General features: G+C 35.2%; 1 protein-coding gene across 3 annotated transcripts in view; it reads left to right on the top strand.

Annotated features, from left to right (window-relative positions):
• GLRB (glycine receptor beta) overlaps nt 1–13,771 on the top strand; it is a 96,791-nt gene that overhangs the window by 58,457 nt on the left and 24,563 nt on the right. For all 3 annotated transcript variants that reach the window (XM_040471617.1, XM_040471618.1, XM_040471620.1), the window contains 2 exons: nt 961–1,101; nt 6,802–6,954. In XM_040471617.1, the coding sequence (XP_040327551.1) occupies nt 961–1,101; nt 6,802–6,954 (294 nt within the window). The remainder of the gene's footprint in view (nt 1–960; nt 1,102–6,801; nt 6,955–13,771) is intronic.

Genomic DNA, 13,771 nt, shown 5'->3' with positions numbered 1-13,771 from the left:
CTATATACCGTGAGCTATTTCAGCAAAAAATAAAGAGTGATAGCCTTGGAAAATATCGTATATATACTTGCTAGATGATGTGCTTTAAAGTTACTTTGTGGTTATTTGTTGTTGTTTTAAGTGTACTGAAGTTTGATCCTACATTTGAACAATATCGGTTGCTTTCTAAGTATAAAATGGGATTTTGTAGATGTAAGTGTGTGTACGTACATTTTTGTGAATGTGTTGTACAGTGTATACCTGTGTGTCGATATGTATTTGTGTAGGAAATTTTAACTATTTACATTCAAATCCATTACCAGATGCACTGAAATATTGCTTTGGAAAACCCATACACTTTAAGAGTTGAATAGTAGGCTACTCTATGCTGTAAAACCCTATAGGATCCTTGAATTGTAGCCATATTACCTAAGCCCAAAATGTGTGCTTCAGCCTGCTGTAACACTGTCCACTTGAGGGGTTGTTTTACTGCTTTCCTGTGGCCATGCAACTCCTTCAGGGCAGTTTGTGGTCATGTCTTCAAAAATATAGGTGATTTCGTGCTTAAATGTTTTTTGTTTTTTGTTTTTTTAATTTCCAGGTAGCATATTGTATAGTTGTGAATGTAGATATGCAAAAAAAGCTAGAATGACTTATTCACTACTCTTTATCAATGACAGTTCAGAATTTTGATATAGAGAAATGTGCTACTACATATGATGCCGTAGGATTGTAACTGCAATATGCTAAATATTTTAGCTTATTCTTTTTTTAAGCAAACTAATTATCTGTAAATTTGTGCTAATATTTTCATTAATGGCCACAGATTTTATCTCTTCACATTTTTAACAAAAATTTTATATAAGTAGGGCCTATGATCTTACCGTTGCTGAACTTAATAATTGGACTACTAAAATATTTGAAAAGCATTAATAATCATATTCCAAACTAATATTTTTATTCATTTACTTTTGTTTATAGTTGGCTACACAACTGATGATTTACGGTTTATCTGGCAATCAGGGGATCCTGTTCAGTTAGAAAAAATTGCATTGCCTCAGTTTGATATTAAAAAGGAAGATATCGAATATGGTAACTGTACAAAATATTATAAAGGCACTGGTAAGTAATATTCTTTGAATTAAGCAAAACTAAGTCATATTTCAAAGATTCATTTTTATTTTAATATATGCTAGGAACAGGATAGAGAAAAACTTGTTAAAAAGAAAGTTCAGTATTTATAAGTAGTTTATCATATATCCATATACTTAAATTACATATTTAAATCTTTCATAAAATTACATTTACTAAAGTTCTTAAAAAAATTTTATTCTAGTTTTGCTTTTCTTTATGTAATTCTAGATAACAAGAGGTTTTCAATTTTTTATTTTAGTAATATGAACTCTCCCAAGCAATGGTTTGCTTGAGTATTGAAGAAACTCTGCTTCTGGCAAGATTCATTTTGGGGCCGAACATTATGGATTTGATGGATGTAATCCATATACATTTGTCTCTTGTCTTTTAGGCAGGTTTTAGATGTTGGTTGAGCCATATTGTTAGTTTTACAAAGCACTGACCTTTATGCTGTGCAGGAATCAATAGCATGTCTAGGAAATAACTAGACATCAGTGAACACTCCCTGTATAATATTCTTGGCATACGTTATGGAGCAGCTAATTGCGAAAAGCACAACAAATTAACCTCATTCATTAAATTACCTCAAACTTTGCAGAAATACAAATATAATACTAATCAATACTTTAATAATATGATTCATATTCAACCTTTGAGTCACAACTGATAGTTACAGAGAGTTTTAGATATTAAATATAATAACATTGTTTCTCTTAGTAAAATACGTAAAAAGATGATTGAATTTTGATCATTATATCAAACTATTATTTCAAATTATCATTCCAACTTGTAAATTACCATACAATTTCTAATTTTCAGGAAGTAAACAAAGATATGATGAAGATATTCAGAAATAGATACAATAAAAGTTTAAATTTATTGCAACATTTATGTTGGCTTGCAAAAATAAAACATGTATAATATAATTCTGTAGAATTCAGAAAGATCGGATGTTTGAGCAAAAATGCTGTCATCGTGACATCATCAAAGACAAAATATAATATTAAAAAAGGTAGAGTGAACATTTGCATAGTTACAGTGCTACAATAAACGCAACACTTAAGCAACTTGGAGATAGAGTTAGTTTAAGCATGTGTTGTTTACCTTCACATAAGTTAACAGCTTATATAGCATTTATATATAAGGAGTTCCTTCTCTTATAAAGCTTACATATTTTAGAACGGGAGAGATAATAAGGAAGTGCACTGCAAAAGAATTTATGAAGGTTTTAAAAGGAAAACCTGAAAGCTCTTAAAAATTTGACCACCAAAGTACTCAGTGAAGAAGTCATAGATACACGGACTGCTAGATATGGAAGTGATCTTATTGACAATTCTGAGCCAGCTTCTTTATTTAACACATAAAATAACTGACAATTCTGAGGCAGCTTCTTTATTTAACACATAAAATAACTGAAGAGCAGGGTGACTGAGTGATTTACCGAATGTTCCAGGCAATTCGATGTCGGCGACTGCACGAAACATAGTGTTCCTCTTTTTGGTACTCACTCAAATTAAGGAAATGAGCTACAGTGTTTAGAAACGTTTACAGCTCACCTAGTAATGAAAAAAATAAGCTTGAAAGCCAAGAAGCAGCGTTTTGGGATTGTTGTGTAGAAGCACATATTAAGTACATAGCTCTTTGATTTCTTGCTGTATGTCAGGCATTATTTTAAGTAGTCTACAGGAATTCTGTATCTTAATCCTCACAACAATGCCATGACTTCGATACTTTTCTTCTCCCTATTTTACATGTTAGGACAATAAAGCAAAGACACTTACCTAGGTGAAGCACTGGAATAGTGAGTCTGGTATTGCTACCCTACCTGTGGAGTCAGTCCCATTATGCACTGCAAATATGCACTGCAAATAGTTACCCACATCTAGATTATATGCTTAACATTTCAAAATGAATAGTCTCTAAATTGTTTTAAGAAGTTTGAAATAGACCCTAGTGAAATTTTAAATTTCATCTAAAAGATGAAAATAAAACTGGTAATTTTATTTCTGATTTTATGTAATAGCATAAAATGATGACATAGCATTGAAAATCCTGGGATATTTGTTTTTTCACCTTTACGCCCTACATCTTAAGCCCTATATCTAAAAGTCTCCCTTTGGGGATGCAGCAAGGAATAAAGGCAGGATCCCTGCCCTTTTGTACATATGTATTCTAGTATAGTACACACATAAGCAAAATAATTTATTTTAGTTTTAAGAAGAAAATAAGATGTGCTAGAGAGTAGTTGAGAAATTACTTCAGATTATAATAAGTAAAGATTTTGTGGTATTTTTTGAATTATTGTAAATAAGTCACTGAACTCTCATTAGCTACAGAAAATAACAAAAAAAAACCCTTATTTCTATTTAAAAATTTTTAAAATGTTGTTTATTTATTCTTGAGAGAGAGAGAGAGAGAGAGAGAGAGAGAGAGCATGAGTGAGGGAGGGGCAGAGTGAGAGAGGGACACAGATTTGGAAGCAGGCTCCAGGCTCTGAGCTGTCAGCACAGAGCCTGATGTGGGGCTTGAACTCACAAGCCATGAGATATGACCTGAGCCAAAGTTGGACACTTTACTGACCAAGCCACCCAGGCACCCTCCCCCCTAAAAAAAACTTATTTCTAACATCATAATAATTGTCATTTATTATGTTTCAGTAAGCATGCTTTATCATCAGTGTTTACATGAATCATCATATGACTATTAGTAAAATATATTTAATATTTGGATATTTAGAAATGTACTTAGAAATATAGAGCCTTCTGGGGCACCTGGGTGGCTTAGTTAAGTGTCCAACTTAGGCTCAGGTCATGATCTCGTGGTTCGTGGGTTCCAGCCCCTCGTCAGGCTCTGTGCTGACAGCTCAGAGCCTAGAGCCTGCTTCAGATTCTGTGTCTTCCTCTCTCTCTGCCCCTCCTCCACTCGTGCTCTGTCTCTATCTTTCTCTCTCTCTCTCTCAAAAATAAATAAACATAATTTTTTAAATAAAAGAAATAAACTTCTAAATATATGGGATGCTTAATAATGTAGAATAATGAAAAAGATATAGATAGCAACATATATAGAATGATGAACAATATGTTCTTTAACTTGTACAGAAATAATCAGAAATAATAATTTAGCTTTAACTTTATTAAAAGTTACAGGTTTTTTATAATTGTAGATGTTACAAAGGAGAAATATATGGGAAAACAAGTATGAAAAATACTTAAATTGCAAGCCTAGGTGAATAATAATGAAATAAAACCCCACAGGAAATAGAAAGTAAATTGAATTTGCCAATGAACATTTATATCAATTAGCTGCCCACCTGCCTCTCATAAATGTAACAGTACTAGGAAAAGATCAAAAAAGATCAAGAAATGTTTCTCATAAAAGTTTATGGAGCAAATCACTATAATATCCAAGCATGTATTTTATTGCCAAATTCATCCAAGTCTTGGGAAGCTCCCCTAGTGGGTGCCTTCATAAAAGGAGGGGGTGGAAACTTGCTTCAGAGTACAGGGTTTCTGTTATTTAGGCTGCCAATTAAATATGATGGGATGGAATGCAAAAGTTCATTGTAAAGTGAGCAACTCCATAGTAAATTGTTGTAATATTTCTGACAATTCAGGTTACCTAAAAATATGCAGTAAGTGAGAGACTACTAAAGATAGAGAACAAACAGAGCGATAATGGGTGGGGGGAATGGGTGAGATGGGTGATGAGTACTAAGGAGGGCACTTGTGTTGAGCACTGGGTATTGTATGTAAGTGATACATCACTGAATTCTACTCCTGAAATGAATATTGTACTGTATGTTAACAGATTAGAATTTAAATAAAAATCTGAAAAGAAAAAACAATAAAATAAATTTTAAAATATGTGATAAGCACATGTATGTCATTCCCTATCTCACATGTGCTAGGTAAATGTAAAATTAAATTGAGTAAGTGATGCTATTGCAAAGCCAGGTACTTTAGAACTACTTTTAAGGAGTACTGGGAGCCTCTTAATTGCAGAAAATGGGACTTTTAAAAGATTCTATTTTGGAAATTTTGCACATAATTGTTAGTTAGAAACATATGTTCTTGTTTGTCCAGGCAGGAAGTTAAGATGAGTGGTGGGGAACAGAAAAGGGAGGGAGGTTTCATTATTTGACCTTTTGCATCTTTTTAAAACCTATGCACAATTTAAATTAATTGCCTGGTTTTAATGAAATTAAAATTAAAAAAAGAGACAAACATTCTGCATTTTTTTTGTTTTCTGATATAATGTGGAAACATTTGGCATAAGTAGAATTTACTGCAGTTCAAATCAACTCTTTATTTTTGTTACATATTTAGCCCTAATATGTTTCTAATCTCTCAGAGGTGGCGATGATTATAATTCACACTGGGGAAAAGATAGGGTTCTAATCTAAGTTATTTAATAAGAGGACGTGAATAGCCATTCTTTTATTTAACATTCTTTAATTGTGCCACTCTTGCCATAAATACCATTAATGAGTAAAAATGAAGACTGTTCTAGTGCCAGAAGTGTATATATCCTTCCTAACTAGGAAAATCAGATAAATATTGCTTTTAAAATTTAAAATAGTAAAAAGCAATATTGTCCTTTCCCCACAATTATTTTATGTGTTCATTTATCATTCATTTATATATTTCCACATTTTAAAATAACAAGGTTTAAGCTGAACACAACTGGAGATATTTTAACTTTTTGGCATTTGCACATAACCTTGCTTTTGTTTGAATGGCTAACGACAATTTTATCAAAATTAAGCACTGTAGGCATTAAATATTATATTTAATTTGCTAACTGAAAGAACTAAAGCATTTAAAAAAATAATCTCAAACATCTAGAAGTGTGTCTTCTATTCCAGTGCTAGGAGAATCTTTTGTCACTTATTTTGTTTCTCAAGTCAGCTAAGGCTATTACGAGGCTGCCCATAATTTGTGATTAAGCCGGGGGACTAGTAGTGTCATGGCATCTCTAGAATTATGCTGTAATGCAATTTCTGCATTTGTCTCCACTTGTGAAAATGAGGTCCTCTGCCTCATAAAGCATGCTTGAGGGTCTAGAGTGGAGGAGAGAATTGAGAGGAACGTTGGATGTTTGCCCTTTATAATTTTTTATCTACATAGATTGAAAACACATATTTCTTATTGCTGCTAACATTTACTTCCAATACTCTTAACTTTTAAGGTTTAAGTACGCATAGGAGTTATTGAAGACTGCCATACTTTCTAGATAAGAAGTGTACATGTAGCTGAAAAATTATACTGACAATGCGTAGTCGTGGAGTGTTTCTTTTTAGACTTGTTCCACTTTGATTTACTGCTCCCTGTATGACTCCTTTAGATCAATTGCTCTGAGAGGACCCATGGGTAATGAAAAGTTTAAGTTCATTGCGAATTCTCTGAACAAAGACTTAAAAGCTGAGATGTTGACATAGTGGCACAGCATGTGGTATCTATTTCTCGATGCCATAATAAAGTTGTGAAAGGTCAGGTGAGACAGGTCCCATAATGTCAACCTTTTGCATCAAATGAACTATATATTTATAGAAAAAAAAAATCTTTTTCTGAGTTTACTTTGAGAAACTGCCTCAAATGGAAGTGACTTACAATTTGTAGGTACATCGTTGGTTTTTGCAGTTGCACGTGGGTGAGCACCTCATATTTCTAACATGTTTGTTTCTGAAAGGGTACTACACGTGTGTGGAAGTCATCTTCACCCTGAGGAGACAGGTCGGGTTTTACATGATGGGTGTCTATGCCCCCACCCTGCTCATAGTGGTTCTCTCCTGGCTTTCCTTCTGGATCAACCCGGACGCAAGCGCTGCCAGAGTGCCCCTGGGTAAAGCGTTCTGTGCTTCTCTCTCGATGTCTGACGTGGGTTATGTCCTTGCCTAACTGTGTAATCAACTATTTTCAAACAGAACTGTAGAATTGAAGGCAACCTTTTCCTTTTCTTTTTTTAGGCTTCCTTCAAAACCTGACAGTGTACCGTATTTTCTCAGTGTTTATGCAGTCAACAATTAAACTAAGTTTTTTTCTTCTTTCATGTCTTTGGGTATTTTAAACAGCTGATCTGTCCAACTTTGGCTCTTGTGAAATAATTACTAAGAAGTGATTTCCACAGGTAACTAAAGTCTAAAAGCCGCAATAGTGCCAGACTTAAAAGCAAAACTAGGGGCGCCTGGGTGGCGCAGTCGGTTAAGCGTCTGACTTCAGCCAGGTCACGATCTCGCGGTCTGTGAGTTCGAGCCCCGCGTCCGGCTCTGGGCTGATGGCTCGGAGCCTGGAGCCTGCTTCCGATTCTGTGTCTCCCTCTCTCTCTGCCCCTCCCCCGTTCATGCTCTGTCTCTCTCTGTCCCAAAAATAAAAAAAATAAAAAAAAAAAAAACAACAAAAAACGTTGGAAAAAAAAAAAAAGCAAAACTATACTGATGGGAATCTTTCTCAGTGATATTTTATACTATCTCATGCTCTTCACTGGGGAATATGTGGTACAATTTATCTTTTTAAAAGTGACTTTGCATCATTTTCTTTTTTTTTTTTTTAAGTTTTTTTTTAAGGTTTAGTTTTGAGAGACAGAGAGACAGAGACAGAGAAGCAGAGAGAGAGGGAGTCACAGAATCCTAAGCAGGCTCCAGGCTCTGAGCTGTCAGCACAAAGCCTGATGTGGGGCTCGAACCCATGAAACATGAGATCGTGACCTGAGCTGACGTTGGACACTTAACCAACTGAGCCACCCAGGCGCCCCATCTTTGCATCATTTTCTTAAATATCGGATATTGTGTGCTGTATCATCAGGAGTGGCTAGGGAGAAGAAGAGCTAGTTATCTATGCTCTCTTATTTGTTATTGTTAATGCTCTGTCACATAGAAACATCATTAGCCAGTCTTAAAATTGTGTCTGTATAGGGGTGAAAAAGTCTTTGCTTTGTGAAGTAATCAAGAGCCCTACTAGTGGGTGAAGTGAATAATCTTGAAAATAAGGATTTTGTTACAACAAATTTTGATTGTTTGGAATGTTTTAAAATGTTTCATTTCCGTGTGTGTGTGTGTGTGTGTGTGTGTGTGTGTGTGCACGCGTGTGTGTGTGTGTTCTCTGACTTTCACCTGGAACTTATATAGATAGGGCTGTGGTATATCTGACCTCTTGGTGACTGATTGCTTGCAGCATTTTATTTTTTATTTCCATCAAAAAGGCTTTGTGCAAATCTCCCCCCAGACTTGTTAGGGGAATTAAATGAAATACAGATTTTAAAGAGTAGAAAACCAGGAAAGAAGCAATGAAAATGACAGTTTTACTTGAATAAGACATTTGGTGATTTACATTTAATAAAAGCCACAGAGACCAAATCTACATCTTAATGACCAAAAATGTAGGAGATTTCATCCTAGCGGTTATGTATGTATAATGAAGACAATGGCAACTCATAGATTAATTCATTTAGGGGATGAGAATTAACTATGTAGTATGTTGTACTGAGAATAAAACTACTGGAAAACTAGATTTGTATTCTTAGACTTGTCAAAAATATCATCCATTTCCCCCAAGTAGTCAATTTTTTGCTTATTAAAAATATTTTACTCTTATGCACCGATATAAATTGAAATGTCAGACTTTCAAGAGTACTCTGGAGACACTTAAATCCCTGATATGTCCTTGAAGGATTTTTCTCTGTAAATCCCCATCTATTGCAGGAGTTCTGACATAAGGTCCCTGAGCTGTCCACTTAACGTCCAGTAGACCTGTTGTATGGAGCAGAAGTATTTCATGGTTGAAAATCAGTCCCTCGAGTTCAACTTGGATTTCAATTCCTGCTCTCTGTCTAAATTGTGACAATTTAGATAACAAACAGATCTAACCTCTTTAAACATACTCTGTTGAAATGTCAACAGGTATCAAAAAATACTCAAGGGGTTACTTGGAGAACTGAAAATATGAGTGTAAAGTGCTTATTACACATTCAGGAGTTAATAATATGCTACATGTATACATTACTTTACACTTTGTAAAGCACGTTTACCCTCTTGATTCATTCAGCAAGTATTTAGTGTGTGCCAACTGTGTACTAAGCAATATTCAAGAAGATGGGCACATAGCTAACAAAGTAAATAGCTAAGAGATAGTTAATAAAATAGATTAAACAAAAGAAAACCTCTAAGCCTCAATGAGTATGTATTTTTTTGGAAAGAAACAGACATCAAATAAGTACAATATATGATATATAAGACGGTGACGTAAAACTTCCAGTTATAAAACAAGTCATGGAAATGGAAAGTACAAAATAGGGGATATAGTCAATTATATTGTAATAACAGGGTGTGGTGACTGATGATGACTGTACGTAATTATGGTGAGCACTGAGCAGTGTATAGAATTGCTGAATCACTCTGTTGTACACTTGGAACCAATATAACATTGTATGTCAACTACACTTCAATTAAAAAAAAAAATCCTAACGTCCGGGAATGTAGAAAGATAGTGACATAAGGACAGAGAGTTCAGGGACAGCAGCCTGCTTGTAGGGAACTGCTGAAAGAGAAGTGATATTGGGTAAAGATGTGATGGAGGTAAAGAAATAAATCACGGTGGATATCTAGGAAAGAAGGGGCTGGGTTAGTGATCATCAAGGCCAGCATTCCTATGGCAGGAGCATGTGTGGAGTACTTTGGGAACACCAAGAAAGCCAGTGTGGCTGGATCAGAATAAGTGAAAGGGTGATGTCAGAAAGACAGCAAAAGGGAGGAGATGTGTAATATGTCCTAAGGCGTTCTGATTATTTTGGCTTTTATTCAAAGTGAAATGGGAAGCCCTTGAGGGCTTTTCCCGCAGGATGTGCTTTAAATTTTAACAGATCTCAGGGCACCTGGGTGGCTCATTCAGTTGAGCATCAGACTTGATTTCAGCTCAGGTCACCAGGGTCATGGGATTGAGCTCCCCCATGTCGGGCTCTGCACTGAGCATGGAGCTTGCTTGAAATTCTCTCTGCCTCCCCCCAAATCAATAAATAAAAATAAGAAAATAAATAAATTTTAACAAATTCTCCTTGCCTCTTTGTTTAGAACCCACTAAAATGGGGCATGGGTGGGGGCAAGGAAATCAGTTAAGAAGCTATTTTAGGGGCGCCTGGGTGGCTCGGTCGGTTGGGAGTCCGACTTCAGCTCAGGTCATGATCTCACGGTCCGTGAGTTCGAGCCCCGCGTCGGGCTCTGTGCTGACAGCTCAGAGCCTGGGGCCTGTTTCGGATTCTGTGTCTCCCTCTCTCTCTGACCCTCCCCCATTCATGCTCTGTCTCCCTCTGTCTCAAAAATAAATACACGTTAAAAAAAATTTAAAAAAAAAGAAGCTATTTTAATAATCTAAGTGAAATGATCACGGTATGAGCCAGAGGGTAGAGATGCTCATAATAAATGATGGATATGGTAGAGATAAAGAGATGTGTAGATGTGTTGTATGTAGGATTTAAGAAAGTAGAATCGAAGCTGACTTCAAAGGGTTTTTGGTTTTGTATTTTTGTTTTGTTTGTCTGTTTGAGAAACTAGAGGGATGAAATTACCACTTAGTGACATGGGAAAAGCTGCATGTAAAAGAGGTTTGAGAAGGTGGGAAGATGAGGAGCTTGGTTTTGGACATGTTAAGTTTGAGATCTCTTTTAGGTAGAGATATCAGATAGTTGGCTATACAAGTATGGAGTTTTTAAGAGAGATCAAGCCTGGAGGTAAGAACTTTAGATTTGTAAGAACATAGATGGTCTTTAACGTGAGGAGACTGGAGTGCAGGTGGACGTATAAAGGTTAAACGCTTGAGACTGAGAAGATGAGCAACAACCAGTATGATGTAGTTTCCTAGGAGCCAAACGGGGAAAGCATTTCTAGGTTAAAGGAGTGCTCAGTCTAGGTTAAAGGAGTGCTCAGTCAAAGCATTTCTAGGTTAAAAGAGTGCCAATCAAGTAAGTTTGGGGCTAACTATTGTCATTGGATTCATTAACCTGGAGAAATCACTGGTATCCATGATAAGAACAGTTTCTGTAGAGTGAACAGAGGAAAGCTTGATTGGAGTGACTTCAAGAGAGAATGGTGGCATCTGGGGAGGAACTAGAGGCATCCAGTAGAAACAACACGCTGGAGATTGTCAGCTGTAAAAAGAAAAAGAGAATGGGGAAATAGCTGGGGTGGGAATAGGAGTTGAGAGGGTTTCTGGTTTTTGTTTTGAAGACGGACAAAAATCTTAGCATGTTTATATTTAGAGGAAAACAACCAATAACAAAGGAAAAAATGAGAGATGGAAGAAGTGCAGGAACAGAATTTGAGAAGTGAGAGGGGATGAGATCAGGTAGACAGATTGGCCTTTTCGAGGACAAAGTGGATTGGTCCCAGGGATCAGCAAACTCTTCCTGTGAAGGGCCAGATAGTAAATACTCTATGTTTGTGGGCCATCTGGTTTTTGGTGCAACTCCTAAATCTGTTGTTGTAGCATTAAAGGCAGCCTTAGACAATACATAATTGAATGGGTGTCCTATGCATCAGTTTACTAATCCTTGGTCTTCAATATCAGGAGGGAAGGCAGAGTATATAGGTATAGACAGAGATAGGTAAGTAGACATGGTAGTGGGGGCTTGTGAATGATTTTGTTTTCTCAGTAAAATAGGGAGAAAGGTCATGAGTTGCAAGTGAGATAGGATAGACTGCTGTGAGTTTGAAGAGAGAAGGTAGTGAATGGACAAGGGACATATACAATGCTTGCTGTGATTATGGGCTTCCTGAGGTTAGTGATTATAAATTTCAACTAAGATCATTCAGTATGTTGGGATGATTATCTCTAGCCACACCCACTAAAAGAAAACTAGAGGATAGGAATATATTTGTTTTTGAGATGTATCCATGTTGTTGCTCATGTTTATATTTGACTCCGTATAATTGTTGGGCAGTATTTCATAGTTTATTTTTCCACTCCACAGTTGATGGACGTTTAGATCATTTGCAGGTTTGGGTTATTATAAATAACCGAAATGTTGTTTTCAATAATTGTGTACAAGTCTCTGTATGGACATATGTTTTTATTACTCTTGGGTAAATACCCAGGAATAAGATTTCTGGATTTTAAAGTAAAACTATGTTTTACTTTTTGAAAAACTTTTATTTTATTTTTACTAAGTTTTTAATTTCAATTCCAGTATAGTTAATGTACAGTGTTATATTGGTTTCATATGTACAGTATAGTGTTTCAACAATTCTATATATTACTCAATGCTCATCATGAGTGTACTCTTTAATCGCCATCACCTGTTTCACCCCCCCCCCCCCGCCACCTGCCCTCTGGTAACCATCAGTTTTTTCTCTATAGTTAAGAGTCTGTTTCTTGGTTTGCTTTTCTCTCTTTCTTTCTCCCTCCTTTTGTTTTTTTTTCCTTTTGCTCATTTGTTTTGTTTCTTAAATTCCTCATATGAGTGAAATAATGTGATGTCTTTCTCTGACTTATTTCACTTAGCATTATACTGTCTATCTCTAGCTCCATCCATGTTGTTGCAAATGATGATTTCATTCTTTTTATGGCTGAATAATATTCCATGGCATGTATATATGTGATATATATATATATATATATATATATATATATATATATGTATAGTATGTTTGTGTGTGTGTGTGTGTGTGTGTGTGTGTGTGTGTACAGAGGTGCATGCATTCCTTTGAATTAGTGTTGTTTAAATTTTGGGGTAAATACTCAGTGGTAGTTCTATTTTTAACTTTTTGAGGAACCTCCATACTCTTTTCCACAGTAGCTGTACCAGTTTGCATTCCCGCCAACAATGTACAAGGGTTGTTTTCCCCCACATTTTCCCTGACACTTATTGTTTCATGTGTTGTTGATTTTAGCCATGCTGACAGGTGTGAGGTGATATCAAGATACACTTACTTTTATAAAATACTGAGATACTATTTCTCAAAAAGATGGTACCATTTTGCATTCTTATCAGTTGCTTCAAATACTCCCCAACATTTAATTTTCTTACCTCATTGTGGTATTTCTACTGTAATGTTGAATAGAATTGTTGACAATTGTTCTTCCTGATTCTAGTAGAAATAACAGCCATTCACTATTAAGTGTGATAGTAGCTGTAGACTTTTTTGTAGATGTCTTAACTGAATTGAGTAGATTTCCTTTGCTTCCTAGTTGGCTGAGTGTTGTTTTTTTATCACGTATGATAAAATTTCATTGAATTTAAATTTGATTGAATTTTGCCAAATTCTTTTTCTGCATATACTTAAATATTTAGATGGGTTTTCTTCTTTATTTTGGTGAATTATATTCATTGATTTCTAGATGTTACATGAGTTGCAAGAATTATTAGCACAAAATATTTTCATAATATTCCCTTATCCTTTTAACGTCTGGTTATTAGTGGTATGTCAGATTTAATTCTTGATATTGTTAAATTGTGAATTCTCTTTTTCCTGATTATTCTAGCTGAAGGCTTATTTTTTTTTTTTTGATAGTTTTAAAATATCAGTAACTATTTCATTTATTTTTTTCTATTTTCCTTTTGGTTGATTTTTAGCTCTTTATTAATTTCTTCTTTTTAATTACTTTGCATTTAATTCGATCTCTCTTTGATGCTTAAAGTGAAAACTCAGATAATTGATTTTAGATCTTTTTTT

Source organism: Herpailurus yagouaroundi, unplaced genomic scaffold, assembly GCF_014898765.1.
Source record: "Herpailurus yagouaroundi ecotype Mexico unplaced genomic scaffold, PumYag 28, whole genome shotgun sequence".
In the NCBI taxonomy this organism is placed as follows: Eukaryota; Metazoa; Chordata; class Mammalia; order Carnivora; family Felidae; genus Herpailurus; species Herpailurus yagouaroundi.
Note: the sequence above shows the minus strand (reverse complement) of the source record. Positions and strands in the feature narration are given on the sequence as shown.